The following is a 24,800-nucleotide window of genomic DNA, read 5'->3' on the forward strand; positions in this document are numbered from 1 at the left end:
GTCATCTTTCACTTCCACAGTTCTTAACTCCATTCTGCTGCTGTCTCCTTCTCCTCCTTTATTCATGTTTTTGCCCTCTGGCTCCTTTTTCCTTCCACTCCATTCTTCACCATCACCATCCATTTTTTTAAACAATGGTTTTCTCCACTCCACCCTGTCTCACTCTCCACCTCCTCCCTCGTCACCTCCTACCCACTAGGGTTGCCAGGCTCAGGGCCTGAGTCTGATCCTGTATCTTTAGGAGAAGAGAAAGTCAGCCAAGTGTACTTGCAACACTGTAATGGGAAAAACCACAAGGTGGAATTTTCCCTTCCCCCTGCACAACTTTTAAAGATACAGAAGACCTTTTGGTTGCCAGGCCCGGCCTCCAAGAGGTCTTCTGTATCTTTAAAAGTTGTGCAGGGGGAAAGGAGAATTCCACCTTGTGGTTTTTCCCATTACAGTGTTGCAAGAACACCTGCACTTGGCTGACTTTTTCTTCTCCTAAAGATATAGGATCATTCTCAGGCCTTGAACCTGGCAACCCTACCACCCACTCCACAGAGCATGAGGGAAGAGTGATGCTGCACAGAAGCCCAGTTTGAGGCACATGATTTTCATCCACAAAGCAGAGGAGCAGAAGACTTCCCCTGAAAACATTACAATTACTCCACAAATATAATAAAATTACTCCTAGTTCTATTACAATTAAAATGTAAAGGAATTATTCACTCGTTCCTCAAAAAAAGTAATGAATTACAAGTAATTCGTTACTTGTAACAAATTACTTCCAAGCTCTGATTCTTAGTCGCTCTGTTTTTTATTTTTCTTTCCAGAGCCAGTCCCATTCAACACAGTTTGAGTTAGTGATTAGATAACAGTATGCTAAATGTATTAGACAATTTACCTTTGAATTTCTCTGTTCTTTTTTGCTTGGTTCAGGTTCATTTTTGGGAGAGAAGTCCTGTTAGAATTTTTCAGTTTAGGGTCATGTGTTCACATGTGAAGTTTTTAAGTGAATTTTTTAGTTTGCATTATGTTCCATCTCGGTTGTCTCTTTCTCCTTTTTATTTGAGCTTTTGCAGCCAGTGTTCAACATATTATGGTATTGTCCATTTTTAATAAATTAATGTATAAACATATTATTATTTATTATGGCATGTTTGAAAATATGTTTTTTGTGTATGTTTTTACAGATTGCCTTGATAAGGGGTTTTTGTCACCCAAAACATGTCGGGCAGTAATAAAACTATTTCTGTTCTCACTTTTGGCTGTCTGCTGGCTGGGCACTTTGAGGGTTTTCCCTCTTTTTGTCTGCAGGACTCTTGCATCCATACAAACAATCCTTGATTAAAGTCAAAGCCCTGTATATTTTGTGACTGAAGGGTTCAAGAGTAGAATTCCCTGTCCTGAAAATCTAATTTGTGTTCCGTTTTTGTTTTTCTAGGACTTACGGCTATGAAGATAGACTTCAGTGTCTTGGAGGTGCCTGGGTAAAATTTCAGAAGGTTCAAGGAAGGGGTCAAATGCTGGATAACTCGGGGTAAAATTCAGTGACCTGAAAACTCCTTGCTCTTCCTCAAGTGTGCGATACTAAATGATACAGAATAAATAAGTACAGACAAATGTGTTTTCCTTTATAGGGTTCAGACTTCAGGCTTTCTTTTTTTAATAACTAGAGATTGGAATGAAATATGGGAAGTATGTCCCGCTGGATCACTTTCTATATATGTGTGGGAAAATTCTCCAAAATTAGCCCACAGATAGTATTGTAGCCCTATTCAGTTATCACATATTTTCTTCCATCTCACTGGCTTATTGGAGGGGTTATGGGGAGCTGATAACTTATTTGCATCTTTGCTGGAAAAGTGAATTTGTAAATAAAATTTGGAAATTGATGCATGCAGGAGGGAACAGCGCTTCTGCGCTCAGGTCCTGATTGTAGGCTTCTCATAGGCATAGAGTTGGCCGCTGTGAGAACAGATGTTGGACTAGATGTTCTTAAATGCTTCTTGTCATTACAGAGAATGTGTCACTTTCCCCAAAAGTAATGCTATTATAAATATCTCTGAGAATGAAAATGCAAATGTTTTATGAAAGAAAGTGATGCTATGGACTACCTCCAAGTCGATTCCGACTTATGGCGACCCTATGAATAGGGATTTCATGGTAAGCAGTATTCAGAGGGGTTTACCGTTGCCTTCCTCTGAGGCTGAGAGGCAGTGACTGGCCCAAGGTCACCCAGTGAGCTTCATGGCTGTGTGGGGATTCGAACCCAGGTCTCCCAGCTCATAGTCCAGTACCTTAACCACTATACCACACTGGCTCTGATGCCAGCTGCAAGACTGAACATAGCCAGCCAATGGCAAACAGCATATGACTGTTGGTACTGCTCCCTGTGGAACATTGCAGAGATGGAATAAATAACTCATCAAATACAACTGATACAAGGGCAAGACACACTGGACTTCTTTTATGTGATGTGGCATCCTTGGAGTATTAGGCAGAACTGTGGTTTCTCCTATTTGTAACTGCAATTTTCAAACTGCTTGGGATTCTTGTATGTCCTGGAGCTGGAGTAAAAGGAAATATGATTTTTGTGTGTGTAACTAAAGTGATGGCATATGCTTTAGTTTGTAGTTTTTCTGTTTACTATTATGGTATTGTGTTATTAAGCACAAAGGTGTTTCCCCCCCCCTTCCAATGCTGGAAAATAATGAAAAGAATTTAAAAATGGGGCTTGTAGGGACCTTTTTTGATGACAGATATTCAATTTGAATAATAAAACTAAGAAACTCAGATTATTAAAACCTACTCTAGTAGTTAGACGACTGCTGGGTGCCGTCCAGATAACGCAGTTAGTAAATAGAGGGAACTGCCACAAAAGTCTAATTAGACGCTGCTCCTTTAAATGAAGGAGGCGATGTCATTGTGAGATGATGTCATTAGGCTGGTGTATGTGATTCAGGAAACAGAATAGTACCAAGGAACCATTTTAAACAGTACGAATGGAGTCAAAAACATGAACAGCATCAACAGCTGAGGATTCTGGTTTTTATTTAAAAAAAAAACTCGGATCCCTTTTGAAAGTTCTGTGTATTAAAAAGGTAAGAGGAAGACGCACAGAACCCCGAGTTAAGTGACTTGAGTAAACTAAGAGCATTTCTTCTAAATCTTAGAGCTGCGCATAGGATTGTGGAAATAGGCTACTTATAACTATTTGTTTGTGATGTCATGGGGGGGAGGCGTGTTTTTTGTGTTTATATAAACATGACGGTGCGTCTTAAAGAGTACCTAAACTCCAGGAAAGACCAAGAACTTGGGTTAATATAATGGCTGTTTTTTAAAAAAAATTTAAACAGTTCATTGCCAAATTAACGTTGTAATCACAATCCAATGCATTTCTCAGCCTCTAGCCTTGTTGCATTTTCTGAAACTGAAGCTTCTAAATCGTAAACATACATATGTTGATATAAGCCCCAGTGAAATAAATTGAACTTGCTTATCAGGGCGCATAAGATGCAACTGTTGGGGTGCGGTTCAGAAGCCACTTTAGCGTTTCTGCCCATTGCATGGTTGACGTTATGCTGGTTTAATCCCCTCTTCAGAAATGTTTATTTGGAAACTATTGATTTTAATGAGGCTTAATTCCATGTGCTGGTTTGATCTGTGCACTGCAGTGTCTGAGAACTTGGCTGATAACAGATTTTGGACTTCTCACATTGCTTTCAGCAATACAGTCTTATTGGTAGAGACTTTACTCAACTAATTCTTTACTCAGTTCTGTTTTCCCACACTTGTAGTCATTTTTTGAAAAAGTGGAAGAAAGATGCCCTTGCATTAGGGCTACTTCACACTTGTTCCTGTTTTAAGTGTACACTTAAAACAGCGTAATCTGAATATGACAAGGGTTTGCAATGTGCATCATATAGGTATGCTGGTCAGGGGGCTGTTACTGGCTGCAGCTTGTTGTAAAGTATGCACTATACAGTTTATATTTTAAACAACTGTGTTCATGTAATGTGTGAAATGGCCATTGGGGGAGTGTCAGGGTGTGTGAGGGCACACTGGGCTGTACTAATAATCAAACATCCTCTCATATATTACTCTTTACTGTACCTTTTTGTTTTGTTAAGCTACGTGCAGAGCTTTTGCCCATATTAAAGGCCACAAGCTTGACTCTGCTGCCAAACTTTTAAAATATCTCCTCTCGCTCCATTTTTCCTTCCTTGGCAGCAACTATGGTAGCTGTTCAGAATTTTGTTAATTTAAATAGGGACTGTTGGCCACCTTGGTTTCAGGGGGTGTAAGGTTAAGGTGGCATGGGCTTCTTCATGAGCAGGTCTTTAGCCTTGTGCTGCATACAAAAGTACCCCTGGTTACTGGGCATTTAGAGCATCTGGGGGATGGCCTACCATCAAAAAACTGACAACTGAGACTGTCAACTGAGGGTACCTCAGAGTTCAGATGATACAGGGTCTCTTCTGTTATGGTGCCCCAATTACAGAGTGCCCTCCCCAAAGATATTTATTTGGCATCCATTTTTCTCCCAACTTGTGTTCAGTTACAGCTAAGCTCTATGATTTAATTTCAGGTGGTGCTAACTGTAATTCAAGACACACACTGTGAATCGTATACAGCCTGAAGACTTGCATAGATAAAAGGGCAGAAAATGATGTCTTCTAACAATCTTCAGAGGACAGTCCAGAACCCAGTAACTATCCTGTTCATTTTCTTCCTTTTTGACACCAACAGATTTTGTAAATTAAAAAAGGTTGTGGGCAAGTAAAAGTCTGTTTTTTTACATTTGGTGTCAAATGCAAGTCCCACTGGAATTGGTTCCATCCAGGAACTCCTGATTGGAGCACCTGTCAAAGTGGACTTCAGGTGGTGGCCTGGGTCCTAAGCTCAACCCCTGCTTGAAACTAAGACTAGGGAATTTATGGCCTTCCAGATGTTGTTAGACTCCAGTAAGCTCTGACCATTGGTTATGATGGCTGAGGCTGACCTGGAGGACCCGAGGTTTCTCACTGATGCTTTAGGCTGTGTGTATCCCGCTCTGCTTCCTGTGCATTCCCAGCAAAGAGTTTCTCTGAATTAGCTAAATTGGTAGATCATGCTAATTATGAGAAAGATAATTGCTCCATATTCTCCTCCTTTAAACCCTAGTTTAATAATAATAATAAACATAATAAACTGCACCAGTGGTTCCCAACCTGGGGGCCATGAAGTAATCCAGAGGGGGCCACGAACAGTAAATAAATTAATTATTTGTTAATTTTTTTTAAAAAAGTCTTTATTCCCTGGACACTGTCTGCTTCCCACTGCCACTGCAGATGACACTTCCCCCTTGGTCCAAACTAGAGGGGAGTACTTTTGCTGAAGCGCAATAGCATCTTTCAGGCGCACCTAGGGCAGGCATCTGCCTATAAAATACATGGCAGACGTCAAAGGAGGCTGAGGGTGGAGATACCAGGAAGAAGAAGAGATTACTATTGCTGACTCCCGTCTCCTTGCACTGCCACTGCTGACGATGCTCTTACTCAGAATGAGAGGGCTTTTTGTGAAGCAAAAAGAAGCAAGGCTGCAAGGAAAGTCTGCTTTCCCCCTTCCTCCCTGACAGCTGGCCTGCCTCATTGGGGGGGAGGGGGTCATGAAATTTTTTGAGCTTATAAAGGGGGTCCCATACACATAAAGGTTGGGAACCACTGAACTACACTAAAGGTTAAGAATATAAATAAACTATGTATAAAATTCACTTTTTCGTTTTATACCTGAGGTATAACTCCATTTCCCCTCTCCTTTTTATAGAGTATTCCATATGCTGAAACTATCCATGATGGTCTTTTGCCTGGAGAACTTGTTGTAATACATGGGTTAGTTCCAGAAGATACAGAGAGGTAAGAGTTGACGCCAGAGGTTTATAAAGAGTCCTCTTGTAGGTGATGATTAAAGGCAAGCACACCAAGGAATAACAGTACAGATTCACTTACATATTCGCCCTTTATGAAACTGAAGCTTTTGAGAAGCATTATAACTTCCTGGAGTGACTTGCAGCTGTTAGACCATGAGTTTTCTGAAGGAAGTGGTTATGTTGTAATTTCACACGTCAGACATAATTTCAAAGGACATATGGCTTGGGAAAGTCATTGGTCTTATTTTTTCAAGGGATCCTTTCACTCTGTTAGTTTAAAATCTGTACATTAGATGATGGTCATGATAAGATAAATTGATACACAAGAAATCTGGGTTAAAACAATGGCTGGAATATATGTGTATATTTAATAGTGTCTCAAAATGTTCACTAGAACTTTTAAAAAAAGTGTTTCTGGTAGTTGCCAGCGACCTCAGCCATAGCATGGGAACATCACTTTTTTTAAATAATGGATTTTATTAGATGTGTAACATAGACATTTGTATAGACTGTGAAGATCCTTTCTGTGTTTCATATGGGCAGCACTGGTCATCTCAGTGTCAGGGGTTGGACGCAGTGGAGTTGAGGCTTGTGTTCTCTTGTAGTGTGGTTTGGCATCTTCTGCTGTAGGTCCAGTAATCAAGCTATGACTAAGCCAAGCCCTCTGCCAATAGGACTGTGATATCATGAGCATGAGTCAGGATAAGGGTTGGATGCTCCTACTGATCTAATTCAGAGTTCTGGAATCATATGGCGAATATGGAGCAAACATATCGCAAGTAGTAATTACACAATTGCTATCTCTTGGCTTAGATAATTGTTCAGTTTTACTTCCGGGAGGGCTGAAATGACCAATGTGTTTCAATTTACTGCTAGGTTCCAGATAGACTTTCAGTGTGGCAATAGTACAAAACCTCGTGCTGATATAGCCTTTCATTTCAACCCCCGGTTCAAAAAATCTGGTTCCATTGTTTGCAATACCCTGCAGAAAGAACAATGGGGCAGGGAAGAGATCACTTATGCGATGCCTTTCGAAAAAGGAAAGCTATTTGAGATTGTTTTTATGGTTCTGCAATATAAATTCCAGGTGAGTATTAGAAGCTTATTTCTTGTTAGTCATGCCAACAAGCTCAAAGGTTGCAAATCTAGCCAAAATCAAGCATTGAAATCACACTGGTTTCAACAGGACTTAACCATGAGCTTAAGAACATAAGAACATAAGAAGAGCCTGCTGGATCAGGCCAGTGGCCCATCTAGTCCAGCATCCTGTTCTCACAGTGGCCAACCAGGTGCCTGGGGGAAGCCCGCAAGCAGGACCCGAGTGCAAGAACACTCTCCCCTCCTGAGGCTTCCGGCAACTGGTTTTCAGAAGCATGCTGCCTCTGACTAGGGTGGCAGAGCACAGCCATCATGGCCAGTAGCCATCGATAGCCCTGTCCTCCATGAATTTGTCTAATCTTCTTTTAAAGCCATCCAAGCTGGTGGCCATTACTGCATCTTGTGGGAGCAAATTCAATAGTTTAACTATGTGCTGAGTAAAGAAGTACTTCCTTTTGTCTGTCCTGAATCTTCCAACATTCAGCTTCTTTGAATGTCCACGAGTTCTAGTATTATGAGAGAGGGAGAAGAACTTTTCTCTATCCACTTTCTCAATGCCATGCATAATTTTATACACTTCTATCATGTCTCCTCTGACCCGCCTTTTCTCTAAACTAAAAACTCTCCCATTGGAATAAGTAGAACTTAAGTGCTTAATTCTGCCTAGATCGCTTCTTTTCAAACAACTTGAGCATTTATGGATGAGTGTTCTTCATAGCCACTACTGGTTAATTTGCTTCTAAATGGAGTTGTATTGATGTGAATAAAATAGTTATTCTAGGGTTGTAAAACTTTACAGGAAAAGAGGATAGTTTCACAGCCTCCTTGCAGGGAACAAGACAGGTCAGGATTGCACTCTTACCTGTAGGTCCAAGAACCATGCATCTAGGAAGGAGAGGTTTTTCCTTGCCTGCAAGTATTCACTCTTTCCCACCTTACACTTTGAAACCTACTGGTTAACAATAATGGGTATGTTCCAGTAAACAATAGAGACAAGGAGTGGGAGGCAGAAATGTCATAATGGACTAACACTTGTTAGTAAAAATGTATGCAACCTTCAGAGACCTACATTTGAAGCAGAATGCAACTGACAGTATATATTTTTGTTTAGAATGTCTCCTGCCCTCACAAACTAACTTAAGCTGTATTCCTACCAACACAATTGTCACTTCTTAATTTCTGCAGCAGCCATGAACAAAATCTTCACCCATTTCCTATGCATGCATCTTTCTTCCTCTTAAGACTTGCATGCTCAGGCTTTTCCTTTTATATTAACAAATGCTGCAGTGGCACCCATGCATCTCCCCTGATTTATGCAACATGCTTACAAAAGGGGAGGGAGAATATGTGAAGACTGTGGTGTCTTGACTTTCATGAAGTAGCCAGGATTTTAGCTTTTGCCAGCAACTGAAATTTGCAAGCTATCTGAGTGAATGGATACAGTGGGGCATATTCTCAGGGTGGGGTGGGCATTAAAAAGAAAGGGAAAACAATAACAAAGGAAAAGGAAGTGGGGACAACAGCCTGAAAGGGACCACTGAAGACTTTTGTTGGCCGAAAATAACAGCAAACCCTTGCACATCTTCAACATGATAGATGTCATGCCATGAGAAAGCCAGGACATGGAGCTCAAAACATGGGATATAGTGCTGATTGTGCTGTCACCTCCTGCAGTTAACATGTGGGAAATATACTATGTGGACACAGCCTTAGAACTTGCATGTCCTTCAGCTTTTGGTCTTACATTGTCGTTGGGGCTCCCTGCTGACAGCGCAGTAATTTGTGTGCAAGACTCCAGAGCAGGCAGAACCATTGAATCAGGTAACTTTCTAAAATGTCACCTTTCTAGGAATCTTGTTCATATTTATTTTTGGAAATACAAGAAGCAGCCAAAATCTTTGTTAAAGGCAGTCATGTGCCAAAAAAACTTGAACTAAGATGTATTTGCATGAATGTGGAAGGAATATGAAGTTTGGATAACATATTCTCCCCATTACTGTGTAAAATTCCTGTGCTTGTTTTTGTTGTTTCTTAGGTGTCTGTAAATGGAAAGCACTTGTTGCTCTATAAGCATAGAATTAATCTTGAAAAAATTGATACAGTTGGGATATCTGGAAAAGTGCAAGTCAATATGATTAAATTTGTTACAAGTAAGGTAAGTTATTGGATAAGACAGCAATTTATTGTGGGATTGCTTTTGCTTATCCCACCCTCCAAGGAGATCAAGGTGACATTAATTGTTTCCCACCCCCATTTTTCCTCACAACAACTCTATTAAATAGCTTAGGCTGAAAGATGAGCTTAATGGGCAAGTGGGGATTTAAACATGAGTCTCCACAGACCTACTGAAACACTGCATCAAACTTGCTCCATATTGCGTGTCTATATTATAGACATTTTTTAAACTTCTTGCAATGTTTGTGCTGCAGTAAAACACTAAGGAGAAGTTTACAACTATATAGGTCTGACAGTCTGCATCACTCCTGGCCAGAAACACCTATGAGTGGGACAAGATACTGCCTGCAGCAGTAGTTGGTAGTTTTGGCAGAGAAATGCTCACTGACTCATGCAGGCAGGAATATGATACCCTATCTGCTGTCTGAGCAAAGTATTTCTGTAACTACTAACTGGGCGATATCGTGTGTCAGCTTATGGAGAATATAAAAATAATCGATTATTTTGATTTTGGGGATGCGATTCCACATTATTTCCATGTAAATTAGCAGATCACTGAAGTGGCAGATATCCTTGCAATGCATTAGTTACTCTGTCCACTGCATCATTTAACTTTGTGCCTCAGTTGCCCTTCAGTTCTATAAAGAAGTGTTGAGACGTCCAGCTATACCACCACTGCCATGCTAACGTCCTTGAGAATCATCTTTATTAAGCAGGGGTGGGGACTCAGGAGCCTTCCAAATGTTGCTGGACTCGGCTCCCATCAGCCCCAGCCAGCATGGCCAGCAGTCGGGGATGTAGGAGGTATCGTCCAACAACATCTAGAGGGCTACAGGTTCTCATCCTGGTTTTAAAGCAATGAAAAACCATCTCTCCTTCAGCAGCTTGCTAGTGAAATGGCAGCAGTTAGAATGATACTCAGAGATCACCGTTCATTTAAATGAGTTTTCTGTGACCTGTGAGTGTTGATCTCTCAACCTATCTTTTCTCTGCAGCCTTTGCAAGGCTCTCAGCCATCCTTGTTAGAAAAAACAAAGGCAAACACAGGAAATGTATGTATTCTCATTACCAGGCTAGGTTTGCAGCCGTGTTCTTTTTATGCTGTGGCCAAGTCTTTCTTTTTCTTTTCAACAGGAAGAAGTCCCTGATGGTTCACAGTTCGTAAGTATTTTTCTACATGTAAGCAGCATAGTTAAATTTAACACAAAAGTAATTAATGGAATAGACACTGATGAGCTTTTCTATATGCTATCTTAATGCAGAATTGCTTAGTATAAAGCTCTCTAATATAATTGATGAGTGTGTAATCTTATATTAAGAACGGGATAAAAAGTAGAATTGTGAGTCAGGTTGAAAGGGCGCTGTGTGGTCTTGTCAGCCCTGTTCAAAGACTTGCTCTGCCAGCAAATGCAAACCTTCCTATGTGCTGTGCAAAGGGCGGTCCTAGTTTCCACTAGCTAACAATCACATGGATGAGAGAAAACGCCCTTGATTAATTTACCTGGACTCTACAGGTCACGTGATGCAACTGTATTTTCCATGGCTACTTTGGTGTATCTCTTGCAGTAAATATGCAAGATGTGAATGGCAGATGTGTGTCTTTCTCACCACTGTAGAGTCAAGTGTTGGAGAGCCCTGTTTGGCTTTGACTCCCCCCTGTGTGTTGCTCTTTACATATGGGAACTACAGTTGTAGCTTAGAGAAATGCAAGTGCCACTTTGAATAAATGTTGTAGGAAAGTACCTCATCACACACACTTATGAATGTAAGGTTTTGTGTAAACCACTTTGAAGGTTTCTGTGAGTTAAGCAGTATATAAATCTTTTAAAGAATATAATTAAGGTAATGAGACGAAAAGCTCAGGAATGGTAAAAGTAGGAGTGCACTGTCAAAACAAAGAAAAGGACTGTCCAAGTGATTTCTGACCCTGTTTTCTGTTTGTCTTCCAAAAATGGAATGAACAGCGAGGCAGGTGTAAATATCAGTAACTGACAACTATATTCATGTTTCCAGAAGACTTCATTCATTTTGGAATAATAATAAACTCTGAGCATGATTACGTTTTCAGGTAGTTCCTTACATTGCACAACTTAATTCTTCTCTTGAGCCTGGGCGAACAATTGTCATTAAAGGAGAAGTTAATGAAAAAGCAAATAGGTCAGTAAATCAGAGTGGTCTTTGTAATATTTGTCAGGTTTTAACATGCTGTTGTGTGTGTGTATTTATAATACACTAATCACATAATCCGAAGTATGTTTCTTCTGAAATAAATCCTACTCGGTTTGCTCCATAGTAAGTGTGTGCAGGATTTCAGCCCTGAACTTTCAACCACTGCTATAGAGGTTGACCACTGTGATGTTTATGAGCATTCATGAATTTCCTCTCTGTTGAAGAGTGGAATTTTGCAAACAGTTCATCTTATAAAGTATAAAAAAGGCTAGCTGGGGACAGGAAGACTTGTACACGCAGCTATATACTTTGTGGCAGGAAGGGAATTTACTGGCCAAACAGCTTTGGAAGGACAAGTATGGGTTAGGGTGGCCAAAGAGCTGAGGGGAATCAGAGGAGCAGGGAGAATCTACTATAAGAACATTGGCAAGGGGTAATGCACACAATTGTAGCAAAACTCTTTTGAGTTGAATGGGTGTTGATTGTATCTGTGACTTAATTTTAGTTGCTTCTTCTAAACACTTCTTTACAAATCCACAAAGGTTGACTCTCTTTTTTTTAATCTACAGAGGAGTATCTAGATGTGGGATGGGGAACCTTTTTGCTTCTGCAGACCAGATCTTTATCAGGATCTAACCTTGCAGGCCTAATTTGAGAAGTGAGGAGTCCTGTCAATCACTTGATTTCACAATTACTTCAAGTTATTGAACACTTTGAAGTCCTGAAGTCTGGACTTCAAAGCACCATGGCAGCCCAGGCATCTGATACTTGAGAGAGTTCCCAGCAGGCTTTGGCTGTACCACCCATCAGCTGATGGGCAGTATTGCTGAAGCCTTCTTTCCCTTGCCAGTGCACAACTGAGAGTGCACTTTAAGGCTCCCAAATGTGTCTTGGCAGCCTTGTATACCTGCTTTGGGTGCTAGGTTTCAGGATAGGGCCTTCTCGGTGGTGTAGCTGATGCCAACACTGGCTTATGTTTAGTGGTAGCTGAAAACCTTGTGGGACTGAGAGCTATGTGGTTATCTGGAGTCATTCTGTCTGAATTGGGAAGGAGCAGAAGCGAGTTGAACTGTGGATTGTTTTGTTTGTTTTATATTATGTATTTATTGCTGTGACCGGTTCTGGGATTGCTTCATAGTGAAGGGTGGTTTTTTTTATAAATAAAAGTTAGTTTTTCAAAAATGGCAAGTTCCATTCAGCCTCTTTGCTGCCACTGATCATGGTAAACCTGAGACACAATCTGTACTACGCAGTTAAAGCAGTGTCATACCACTTTAAAATAGTAATGGCTTCCCCCAAAGAATCCTGGGAACTGTAGTTTGTTAAGGGTGCTGAGAATTGTTAGGAGGTCCTTATTGTCCTCAGAGTCACAATTCTGAGTTATCAATCAATCCATCTTCCCAGGGAACTCTATACGTTGTATTTCTGAGGGGAATAGGGGTCTCCTTAACAATTCTCTTCACTCTTTACAAACCCCAGGATTCTTTGGGGAAACCCATGACTGTTTAAAGTAGCAGGACACTGCTTTAAATGTGTCTTGCCGATGGGGCCTCTATGGTGGTACTTGCTGACTTCCTAAAACGTTTACTTCAGTCCATTCTTCTCCTTGCTCAATAATTACCACCCCACCCCCTGGTTATAAGGATGTTGCTGTAATTTAACATTACTCTTTTGTCTGCAGCTTTGCAGTTAATCTTAAAGCCAGTGACTCAAATGATGTTGCTCTGCATCTGAATCCCCGAATGAAAGATAAAGCTTTTGTGAGAAATTCCTGGCTGGGCGACAGTTGGGGAGAAGAAGAAAGGCACATCCCTCATTTTCCTTTCAGTCCAGGAATGTACTTTGAGGTAACTAATTAACCAAGTAAAGTCCAGTGGTGAACCATAAAGTACTCTTAATGCAGACATTTGCTGGGGTTGAAAAAGAATGTTGGATCAGGTGACAGAGCTATCATCAAGCCTAACCTAGAAGCTAACCTGTGGCCCTTCAGTTGTTGTTGGACTCCAACTCTGATCATCTGTAACCACTGGCCATGTTGGTTGGGGCTGTTGGAAGCTGGAGTCTAACAACATTTGGAGGGCACAGGTTAACCACCCATTCTAGACAATTAAGAATACAGAAGTAGGCATAGTACCTTCTGCCACCTTCACTTCTCTGGTTCTGAGCCTGTACCTTGGGCATACAGAACTTGGCAGCTTGCGCTTGACCCAGAAATTGCAGTTGGTGCAGAATGTTACAGCAAAGTTGCTAATGGGACTAAGAGCCTGTCAGCATATACCTTTTGCTCAGAGACGTGCACTAGCTGTCAGTTGTTACTGGGTCAAGTTCAACGTGTTAGTACTGGTATATAAAGCCCGTAACACCTTGGGCCAATTTGCTTGCCTTACCCTGTATGTGCCCACTCAAGTGCTTCGATCTGAGGAACTGGCATTGTTACAGGTGCCACATAATACTCACTTCGCACTTGTAAGAAATTGCTCTTTTAGTGTGGCAATACCTACACTTTGGAACTCCCTGCCTATTGACATCTACAGGTACCTTCACTGTATTTTTTGTGGTGCCTGCTTAAAACATTTCTGTAGATATTGATGTAGACATGTAGATATTGATATGTTTTAATCCTTTTTTAGTTTACTGCTGTTTAGTTTAAATGATTTTAAATTGTTTTTAACTGTTTTTATCAATAATTTTAATGTTTCTTATAAACTGCTTATTTCTTTTAACAATTGAGGGGTATATAAGTTTTCTTAAACAGAAAAAAATTGTGCAACAAGCTTTTTAAGTCACTGGATGATTAAATGTATTATGCCCAATGGCTCAGAAAAAGAATCAATGTTGTTCCAGAACTGAATATTTTTGTAGGAATTAACCCATGAAGCCCTGACAAAAGACTTCTGGCAGCTTGGGTTTGTTTAACTTTAGCTAATATAGTGCAAAAAGCTGTTTGTGCCACAACAGCTGAAGCAGTATGTTGTCCGTGGCAGATAAGAAACTTGTTATATATTCCCTTTTCTTGACTTCAAGACTGATTCACTAAGAGGCAAAAATCCTTGCTGTTTAAGAACGTATCTATAGCCCACAGATATTTCTATCAAATTTTAAAAAGCAGGGAAATTGGGCAGCTATAGTGAATGCACCAGGGGAGCAGGAGACCTGACCTCCTCTCTGAGATATTGTACTGCCATACAAACTTGTCAAAATGCAAACAAAATTTGGGTTGGTCTTTCACTGTCCTATCCACTTCCTGTGTAGCTTGGAAGAATTTGGTAACATGTTCCTGGGGAGGGGGAAGGGAGGGGATTGGGAGTGAGGAACAAAGGAAGGGGGAGGGAAGAGGCAAGAGGGAGGGGATAGGAGGGAGAAGGGAGGGTGGGTTTGATCATTTGCATACTTTTTGAGTTCAGTGGGATTTATTTCTGTGCAGTCATGTTTAGGGTAGGTGAAACTGACCTGGGGGAGGAGAAGGAGGGGGGGAGGAGGAGATTGGGCAAGTGGGCACTAGGCAGAGGGGAAGCCCCATTCCTTTCCCAAATGAAAACATTGTGAACAGTATCATTGCTTTTCAGCATTTTCTCCACCTTTTTATTCTACAGTAGGCACATGTAGCCTCCCATCCAAGTTTAAACCAAAGCTGTCACTAGCTACATCCTTTATTTCACTTTAGACAGTCATGGCTTCTCTCAAAGAATCCTGGGAAGTGTAGTTAGTGAAGGATGCTTAGAGTTGCTAGGAGATGTCCTGTTCCCCTCTCAGAGCTTCAGTCAGAACGGCTGACTGTTAAACCACTCTGGCCACTGGAGCTCTGTCAGGGGCATAGGACTCTCCTCTTATCACCCTTCACAAACTACACTTCCCAGGATTCTTTGGGGGAAGCCATGATTGTCTAAAGTGAAACAAAGGTGTGATGTGGTGGGTGTGACCCGATTAGCCAAGTCAAGCAGCTGAGTCTAGCTCTTAGAACACTGACAGTTGGTTCTTACTGAGTATGTCTGGTGTTACCATTGAGTTCCATGTAAAATTTATTAAATTAATTAAAAATCAGCCAGGCTTTTAAAAATCTTTTAAAGTGCAAAAGATGAAGGTCAGAGTATGGGGCAAGGTCAGTAACAGGATTACAGGTACTCTGTGAAAAGGCTGATTTTTAATGAATTTCAACAGATTATGACAACTCTGACAAGAAAATCCAAAAGGGGTCTGGGTTTCTTTGAACTCTCGATTCTCTCTGACTGTTTTGTGTATTGCCATGAAAATTTACAGGGTTGTTAAGTAAGCATTTCCAAGTTCAGGACTATAAGTTTTGTAAGGTTTTGTTTTGAAATGAGCATTAGAATGGGATGTGGGTTATTTTCAATTTAACGTGGTGGAATGTGAAAAATCCATGCTGACTATAGTATACAGCTGGTCTCATGGCTGTATAATAAACAGCCCAGTGGATGCAGTATAAGAGGGAGCTTTGTAGCTTCAGTGAAGCAGCCTGTAAGTTGTAAAACAGATAAAATGGCTGTCACCTGTGTATAATCTTTATATTTGTAGACATGTTCAAAAAACATTTGAATATTATTACTGGCCATAAAATTGGAACTAGTCTACCTTGTAAATGATTCCTCAAACTAGGTGGCCAACTTTAATTGTTGGGTAGGCTATAGTCCCCTTGCAGAGATACTCCTACCTTATATATCCCACAACTCTGAATGTGTGCCTAGGTTGACTAAGGATGCCAATGTTTCTTTTTAACTTTCAGTTGATAATACTGTGCAAAGCCCATCAGTACGACATTGCTATTAATGGTGTGCATATCCTTGAGTACAAACACCGGTTTAAACAGCTTGGCAAGATCAACATAGTGGAAATCTGTGGGGACATTCGATTGTTGGACGTGAGAAGTTGGTAGCTACGAAGCAGTATTGTGCATTGTTTTCAGAAAGGTCTCCTTGATCCCTTCCTTGAATTGTGAGAACATTAACCTTGATCTATCTAGCCCAGTAAAAAAAAAAAAAAAAGGGATGCAGATTGGTTACAGAAACCTATCTGTACCTGTCTGTAAAAATCAGCTTGGGTATTATGTATAAGAACTAAACACAGTTGGTAAACATACATTCATAGTATGTAAGTATATAGGGATTAGAGATGTAGGGTCCATTTTTTAAAAAGAACTTTCCAAAAAGTCTGTATATAGTCCTGAAGAGTGCAGAAATGAAGTTTTACATCTGTGAAGCCACATAGAAAAAATTAAATATCATGACTTCCAAAATTCTATAGTGTCAAGATATGAGGTGATTTTTTTAAAAAATAGGAACTGCAGTGACCTACTGCAGGTGTGGCTGTTGGGCAGTCCAACATGTGGAGGGCTGCAGGTGTGCCCCTTCCTTGGTGTACTTCAGTGCTTATATGACAACACAGTCAGCAGGGATTAGACCACAGAGTCAAGCCATACAGTCAAGTAACAGTGTTGATTCTTCTCCAGCCTCATCTTTTTACTAGTAGGCACCAGACTCAGTTTAAACCAGGCTGGAGGTAAAGAAGCATTTGCATCATCTGCAACCAGGGTGCTATGAAGCTTTTACACCACAGACAATCTAACGTGCTGAACACTTCGAGTTACACAAGCCACAGGTAGATGATTAAGTTTTCAACCATTTATAAAGGGTGCGTTTTTTAAAATCACAGATTCAGAGTGAGAAAACTTATTTACATAATTAAAAGTCTTGCTTAACATTAAAAAGTATTCACTGTTAATGTTCAAACATAATTAAGAACTCAGACTACTAGTAAAAGAAAACAGTCTTAGAAGTAGTTCTGCAGTGGTTCTCCAAGAATAACTTCAAGCCGCTGAATTGTCTTCTGGCATTGATGTTCTACTTCTTCACATTCATCTGTGGGGAGGGGAGGAGACAACACCATAGTAACTATAAAGTGACTGACAAAAAGCAATTCAGAGTTGCATCCTCCTCCCTCCCCTTAAACATTAAAGTAGGCACGAGTAACCTGTAGCCCTCCAAAAGTTGAACTACAACTCCCATCATTCCTGACTACTGGCCATGCTCACCAGAGCTGATCGAGTTGGGAGTCCAACACTATCTGGAGGGCCACATTTTCTCCACTTATTGAAAGAATTAAACAAAGGGAGGGGTAATAATACACCATCTTCACAGCATTTTAGCCAATAGTCACCTATTTCAGTGTGCCCCCTGCATGCTAAATGTTAGGTTGAGACCTAGTATAATGAACAAACAGTATCCAAGATGAACTTCTGCCTGCCAACACAAGAAGCTGCTGAGCCAGGCCAAGGAAAGCCTATATGTTGGCAACTGCAACTATAGTGCCAAGGACTGCCATCACATAATGAGAAGAATACACAGGACTATAGATTTCTCATGATCTTGCATGGTTTGCATCTCACATTTGAAGATGAACTGTTCTTTTAATGTTAAGCATACCAAGTGAAGCTATAAACCTGACACTCATTGAAACTTGCGCTATGGCAAAGGACCTATAATAGAATGCACCTAAGTTATCCTAATAAGCACTTCCTGAACTGAGAAGGGGCTGACACAGCGCATACCTTAAAAACAATTATGTTTGCCAGTGAGCTGAACTTCAACATGGAGTCTGAGGTTTCTCAATTTGGTAGTATAGTTACACTAACAGCATTCATTGTGACACAGTACAGCTAATTGCTTTAACGTCAGCCAGTCAATTTTTTTGGTCAGTCAGCTTTTATCTGCTGCTGCTGCTCAATAGAAAAAAGTTTCCCTTTTTAAGTGACACAAAGTGGACATACAATATTCAACCTATTCTGGGCTGATTTTATACACAGTGGACTCGTTCACACATCACAGTAAACCATGGTTAATGGTTTGTTGTAATCTTTTGCTCCACCCCACTTGTGCACAGTGGAAACAAATCAGGAACCATGACTCGGCACTGTCCAAACTCAGGATAGTAGTTTGTTTTACTCCAACAAAACATGATATATAAGCCAAGAACAAACCCTGCCTGCACATCATGGTTCTTGAAAGGGAAACAAAACCAAAATCCCAAATTCAGATGTAAAGCTAAACCAGGGATTGCGGTTTGTACCCTCCCAGTGCTAGTGGGGAGGAGCAAAACAACACAAAGGTGTATTCATGTGTGTGTGTGTGTGTTATGAGCCTTCAAGTCGATTACGACTTAGGGTGACCCTATGAATCGGCGACCTCCAATAGCATCTGTTATAAACCACCCTGTTCAGATCTGGTAAGTTCAGGTCTGTGGCTTATGTAATCAATCAATCTTGTTTGGTCTTCCTCTTTTTCTGCTCCCTTCTATTTTCCCCAGCATTATTATGTTTTCTAGTGAACCATGTCTTCTCATTATGTGTCCAAAGTATGATAACGGCAGTTTCATCATTTTTAATGTTTTTTCATGTTATCATGAGTTCATGATGAACCGTTAATTATTTTCTTTGATGTTCAAACCAGGCCAAGGGGTGGAAGTGCTCTCAAAACTTGTAATTTTAACTCAAATGTGAAATTGCTGATCTGCTAACTAAAATATGTAACTTGTCCCTTGGGTCCTCCTCCGTGCCTGAGGACTGGAAAGTGGCAAATGTAACCCCAATCTTCAAAAAGGGATCCAGAGGGGATCCCGGAAATTACAGGCCAGTTAGCTTAACTTCTGTCCCTGGAAAACTGGTAGAAAGTATTATTAAAGCTAGATTAACTAAGCACATAGAAGAACACGCCTTGCTGAAGCAGAGCCAGCATGGCTTCTGCAAGGGAAAGTCCTGTCTCAGTAACCTGTTAGAATTCTTTGAGAGTGTCAACAAGCATATAGATAGAGGTGATCCAGTGGACATAGTGTACTTAGACTTTCAAAAAGCGTTTGACAAGGTACCTCACCAAAGGCTTCTGAGGAAGCTTAGCAGTCATGGAATAAGAGGAGAGGTCCTCTTGTGGATAAGGAATTGGTTAAGAAGCAGAAAGCAGAGAGTAGGAATAAACGGACAGTTCTCCCAATGGAGGGCTGTAGAAAGTGGAGTCCCTCAAGGATCGGTATTGGGACCTGTACTTTTCAACTTGTTCATTAACGACCTAGAATTAGGAGTGAGCAGTGAAGTGGCCAAGTTTGCTGACGACACTAAATTGTTCAGGGTTGTTAAAACAAAAAGGAATTGCGAAGAGCTCCAAAAAGACCTCTCCAAACTGAGTGAATGGGCGGAAAAATGGCAAATGCAATTCAATATAAACAAGTGTAAAATTATGCATATTGGAGCAAAACATCTGAATTTCACATATACGCTCATGGGGTCTGAACTGGCGGTGACCAACCAGGAGAGAGACCTCAGGGTTGTAGTGGACAGCACGATGAAAATGTCGACCCAGTGTGCGGCAGCTGTGAAAAAGGCAAATTCCATGCTAGGGATCATTAGGAAAGGTATTGAAAATAAAACAGCCGATATCATAATGCCGTTGTATAAATCTATGGTGCGGCCGCATTTGGAATACTGTATACAGTTCTGGTCGCCTCATCTCAAAAAGGATATGATAGAGTTGGAAAAGGTTCAGAAGAGGGCAACCAGAATGATCAAGGGGATGGAGCGACTCCGTTACGAGGAAAGGTTGCAGCATTTGGGGCTTTTTAGTTTAGAGAAAAGGCGGGTCAGAGGAGACATGATAGAAGTGTATAAAATTATGCATGGCATTGAGAAAGTGGATAGAGAAAAGTTCTTCTCCCTCTCTCATAATACTAGAACTCGTGGACATTCAAAGAAGCTGAATGTTGGAAGATTCAGGACAGACAAAAGGAAGTACTTCTTTACTCAGCGCATAGTTAAACTATGTAATATTGTATTTTAATCTTGTTTTGTTCACCGCCCAGAGAGCTATTCGCTATGGGCGGTTTAAAAATGAAATAAATAAATGAAACTATGGAATTTGCTCCCACAAGATGCAGTAATGGCCACCAGCTTGGATGGCTTTAAAAGAAGATTAGACACATTCATGGAGGACAGGGCTATCAATGGCTACTAACCATGATGGCTGTGCTCTGCCACCCTAGTCAGAGGCAGCATGCTTCTGAAAACCAGTTACCGGAAGCCTCAGGAGGGGAGAGTGTTCTTGCACTCGGGTCCTGCTTGCGGGCTTCCCCCAGGCACCTGGTTGGCCGCTGTGAGAACAGGATGCTGGACTAGATGGGCCACTGGCCTGATCCAGCAGGCTCTTCTTATGTTCTTATGTTATGTTCTTAATTGAAGGTTAATGTATAGCTCAGGTGAAGAAGCAGTGAACAAACAATTCTCAAGGGTTTTCTATAAGGGCAGGTGGTTCATATACTATCCTGGAACCACACAAGAAAGGTATGGCCCAAGTGAAGCAACACCTTTGTTAAAAATGGATTCAAAGTAACAATTCTCACAGTAAGAACAACATGTGATACATTACCTTCCATAAGCTCAGCTAAGAAAGGAATAGATTCTGGGAGCAGCGCCATGTAGTTCTCTCTTATTTTTTCTGCAAGTTCTAGCAAAGCTAACAAGGCAGCGAATCGAACCTTTTGGAGAACAAAAAAGGGGAACAGCAAGGGTCACAGCGTGGCATGCTACTGCATTCAAACACCCCATTTCCCAAGAGTAGATGCTAAGCACAAAGTTTCTGTGCAAATTCAGAATTACAGATTTGTTAAAGACTAACCAACATTGTTATTGCATACAGCATGCAACAATAATTTGCTCCCTTACTTTGCTGTCACCTGAACTTGTCTGCCCTCCCCCCCCCGCAAAAAAAGCCTTTGCGGACAGTCGGTGTGGGCTGTGTTGCATGGAATAGCAGTGTGAGGGGAATTGTCTGAAATCGGGTGGTGTAGCCACTGTATACAATTTACAGTCAACTGCGATCTTAGTAACATCAGGGTCGCTTAAATACAGTATTTTTTAAATGATCCAACTCTACCACATACCTTGGGCGATGCATGCCTCATCTTCAGCAAAATCTGATAGTTCAGCGGCTTCCACAGGGAGTCATCTGCCATTGCAACTGCAAACTGAGCTATGCATGGAATCAAGTGCATTGTCACTCTTTCCTGGAAACTCTCTTCTCCTCCAAGCATATTTTCCAACTATTTAGAGGGGGGGAAATCACATGCACACCAAGTGAAACAATGGATTCTCCCCCTCCATTTCAGCCACTTACATTGTGCCAGTCATCTATGGTTTCCAGAATGATTTTCATTTTCAAGGCATCAAACCTGGCTGCATGCGATACAAAGGTAGCAGTTCCTTTATAAGCAATGGGAGTAAGCATGTATGCTATGGTCCACTGACAACAATGGAAGATTAGGAAGCTGCCAGGGAAAGTGAGTGAGTGTGTGTGTTAGTTTAACCTTATGAAAGTATGATATGTAGAAGGGAAGACATTAAAGGCCCCAGCAAAAATGGCTATGGTACCCAACAGCTAAGCAATAATCTGTTTATCAATACCTGATTCACCAAAGGCATCATCAATGTTTCTGCCCTCTCTTTGCTCACAAAATGATGGGAATCAAAAAGGAAAATTTTGTGTAAACAATCAAGGGTGAACTGCATCAATAAGCAGCTCTTTTCAGTGTTGTTCGCGGAGTCAAAGAAAGCTTCATCTGCAGATGCAAAAAATAGTAAAGACAGGTGTGAGGCACCATCTGCACTGAATAATTTCCACCAAAGTAACATTTACCGTGGATACGATTTACGCAAGCTGCATTAGGAGAATGTCATATGACGTCAGTTGTGTGAACAGACATGGGGTAAAGCATCTAATTTATTCAGTATATAGATATGAGCAATGTTCAGCCTCTGATCTGACCTGTTATGGCCAAAACTAACAGTATGACCACGGTGTGTGATATAGTGTGCCAGACTGTGGTAGCTGGCTTTCAGTATATTACCAATGCATCATATTCCTGGTAATAGCAAAATTAAGCTAGAAACATCATACTTCTCAGGTTGCCATGAGATGGGAGTCACCCACTTAGAGGGGTTGTGTCCTTGGATTTGCCCAGAGCAGGAAGATGTGACTAGCTGATTTGCATGGGCTGTCCTCCTTGCAGCTCCTTCAGTTTAATCCCTGTCTTTTCCCAGAACCGATGTGGTCTCTTCTCCTCTCTGCTTTCTGAACTCAAACATTAATTTAGAAAATGCACACGTTTCTAGCCCTTGAGGATGGCTTTAGGGAGAGGATCTCCTAAACACTCAGTAGCTTGGGGAATGGCCAGGAAAGGAATATTTTTACATTCCCCACAGCTTTTTATTCCTCTTTACAGATCCTAGTCCTAAGTAATCGCTGGCTATAATATTTAGTAATCTCTTTTCTGCTGATGCTAATGCAATATTTCAAAATTATGACAAGGCATTTGTTAAATAGTGTCTTCATACCTGTTTGGGAAGTATTGATCTGATTCAGAGTGTCAGCAAAAGGCTTCACTAAATGACCGGCAAAGAGGGTGAACAGTCCTTTTAGCTGTTCAGCAATGCAATCTGCCAGTCGGCAGAAAGTCAACTGCCTATCCTTTGAGACACCCTCCATTTTGGCCCAGTCAAAGAGCTGAAACAGAAACAGGAAACTTAAGTTTTTGTACAAATAAAAATGGCTACAACAGAAGCGTGAGAGAACTCCTACCTTGAAGAAGAAAGGTCTAAAAGTCATTTCAGAAAGCTTCATAACCATGCTGATTAAGCACATAATAATATGTGTCTCTATTTTCCCAACTTCTGCCAGATCATCCTGGAACAAAACAGACTGATGCTAACAAAAGCTTTACAGCAACACTATAGTACTGTGGGTGAGAACCAACATAGTAAGAGCAGTTGTCTGCTGATCACACAACAGCTTCTCCTTCTCCTCCCCCCTGCAGCCTCTACCCCCACCCGATGCATCTCCAATATCTGTATCAGACGATTCAGGGATCCTCCAGATCAGATTTTGGGGATGCCCAGTGGGCTAGAGGGCAGGAGAAGAAAAATTGCAAGTTCTGTTGCACAAGTGGATTTCCGTTGCTCAAACTTGCTACCACAATTAGGTCTCATCCTATGTTCATATTACTATTTATTTACTTATTTAATTTGCATCCTGCCCTTCCTCCCAGCAGGAGCCCGGGGTGGCAAACAAAGCACTAAAAAGTTGAAAACATCGTAAAAACAGATCTTAAAATACATTAAAACAAAACAGCATTAAAAACATTTAAAAAAACAACCTTAAAAAAGGGTTAAAAACATATTAAACAATTCTGACACAGGACATACCAAGGACATACTTGGTCTTTTAATATTTACAATCTTTCAATAAGTAGCCAAAATGCAAGTCTCTAAAAATGGAGAATTAGTGGGTGCAGTCCTGCACAGAGTTGGGCTTCTTAAACCCCATTTGTCAGTTAAGCAGCCTGCGTGCACAACTGCATCCACTCTCTCAGATGAGAGTAATAATGAAATAAACTGGATACATCATATACAGGATTAATATATTCATGCTCCTCTAGGATGCACACCTTAAAGTGGTGAGGGGTTTGAGAGTGTCAAAGAAGCTGAGAGCAACACCGTCAGGAGTCTAGACCAAGAGACTAAACTCCTAGCAGGAGCATCCAAGGCAGAATGGTCAAACCTGAGACACCAGACTAAGATGCATCCAGACTCACAGGAAGGCAGTGGTAAACCACCTCTTACAATGAAAACCCTATGAACAGAGAATCCAAAATGCAACACGAGATAGTGCTGAAGATAAGACCCCCAGGTCAGAAAGCACTCACCAAGCTACTGGGGAAGAACAATGGACAAACACGAATAGTGCTGTGACTAATGACGCCACTGGGTCAAAGCTGAATGAAAGCCCAGAGGCTGATGCGCACAGTTGTGAAAGGTCCGAGTTGTACGACGTACACAACAGGAACATAGAACGTGAGAAGCATGAACCAGGGAAAGTTATAAATTGTCAGGCAAGAAATGGAACACATCAACATTACAATACTTGGTGTGAGTAAATTAAAATGGACGGGAATGGGACATTTTCAATTGGGCAACTACAAAATATTTTATGCAGGAAATGACAAATTAAGAAGACACGGGGTTGCTTTAATAGTGAGAAGTGATGTAGCAAAAGCAATTAGGAGCTATAATGCAAGCTCTGAGCAAGTGATATCAATGAGATTAACCTATTAACATAACCATCATCCAAGTCTACGCTCCAACGGCAAACATAGAAGAGGAATTGGACAGATTTTACGCAGAAGACAATACCTCTAGTTAAAAAGAGAGAAAGACCTCAATGGATGACTGAAGAAACTCATAAAATGGTTAAAGAGAGAAGGAAAGCAAAAGGAGAGGGAAACACGGTCAGAACCCTAAACGCAATAATACAGCGACTAGTATGTAGGGACAAAGAGAACTATTACAATACTTATTGAATAGAAATAGAAGAGGACAACAAAAGTAGAACAAGAGCCCTATTCCAAAAGATTAGAG

At 41.0% G+C, this 24,800-nt stretch overlaps 2 protein-coding genes across 6 annotated transcripts in view; one reads left to right on the top strand and one right to left on the bottom strand.

Annotated features, from left to right (window-relative positions):
- The first annotated feature begins 2,930 nt into the window (after window positions 1–2,930).
- Window positions 2,931–16,588, top strand: LGALS8 (galectin 8). Of its 4 annotated transcripts, none has more exons than XM_061624569.1 (10): window positions 2,931–3,086; window positions 4,574–4,693; window positions 5,791–5,879; window positions 6,770–6,980; window positions 9,027–9,146; window positions 10,162–10,218; window positions 10,301–10,345; window positions 11,235–11,323; window positions 13,017–13,182; window positions 16,077–16,588. In XM_061624569.1, exons 2-10 carry the CDS (start codon window positions 4,652–4,654, stop codon window positions 16,224–16,226), a joined length of 969 nt encoding a protein of 322 aa, XP_061480553.1. In that variant the 5' UTR covers window positions 2,931–3,086; window positions 4,574–4,651; the 3' UTR covers window positions 16,227–16,588. The 4 variants fall into 4 exon arrangements, with proteins under 4 accessions (XP_061480553.1, XP_061480554.1, XP_061480555.1 ...); XM_061624570.1 differs by having other exon boundaries at window positions 2,933–3,086; window positions 10,301–10,327; XM_061624571.1 differs by lacking the exon at window positions 10,162–10,218 and having other exon boundaries at window positions 2,933–3,086.
- Window positions 16,589–16,956: 368 nt separating this feature from the next.
- HEATR1 (HEAT repeat containing 1) overlaps window positions 16,957–24,800 on the bottom strand; it is a 79,018-nt gene continuing 71,174 nt past the window's right edge. For both annotated transcript variants that reach the window (XM_061624567.1, XM_061624566.1), the window contains exons 40-45: window positions 22,966–23,070; window positions 22,722–22,890; window positions 21,792–21,946; window positions 21,272–21,430; window positions 20,758–20,866; window positions 16,957–17,208 (exon numbers count right to left, since the gene is read on the bottom strand). In XM_061624567.1, the coding sequence (XP_061480551.1) occupies window positions 17,120–17,208; window positions 20,758–20,866; window positions 21,272–21,430; window positions 21,792–21,946; window positions 22,722–22,890; window positions 22,966–23,070 (786 nt within the window). In that variant the 3' untranslated portion in view covers window positions 16,957–17,119. The remainder of the gene's footprint in view (window positions 17,209–20,757; window positions 20,867–21,271; window positions 21,431–21,791; window positions 21,947–22,721; window positions 22,891–22,965; window positions 23,071–24,800) is intronic.

This window comes from Rhineura floridana, chromosome 4, assembly GCF_030035675.1.
Source record: "Rhineura floridana isolate rRhiFlo1 chromosome 4, rRhiFlo1.hap2, whole genome shotgun sequence".
In the NCBI taxonomy this organism is placed as follows: domain Eukaryota; kingdom Metazoa; phylum Chordata; class Lepidosauria; order Squamata; family Rhineuridae; genus Rhineura; species Rhineura floridana.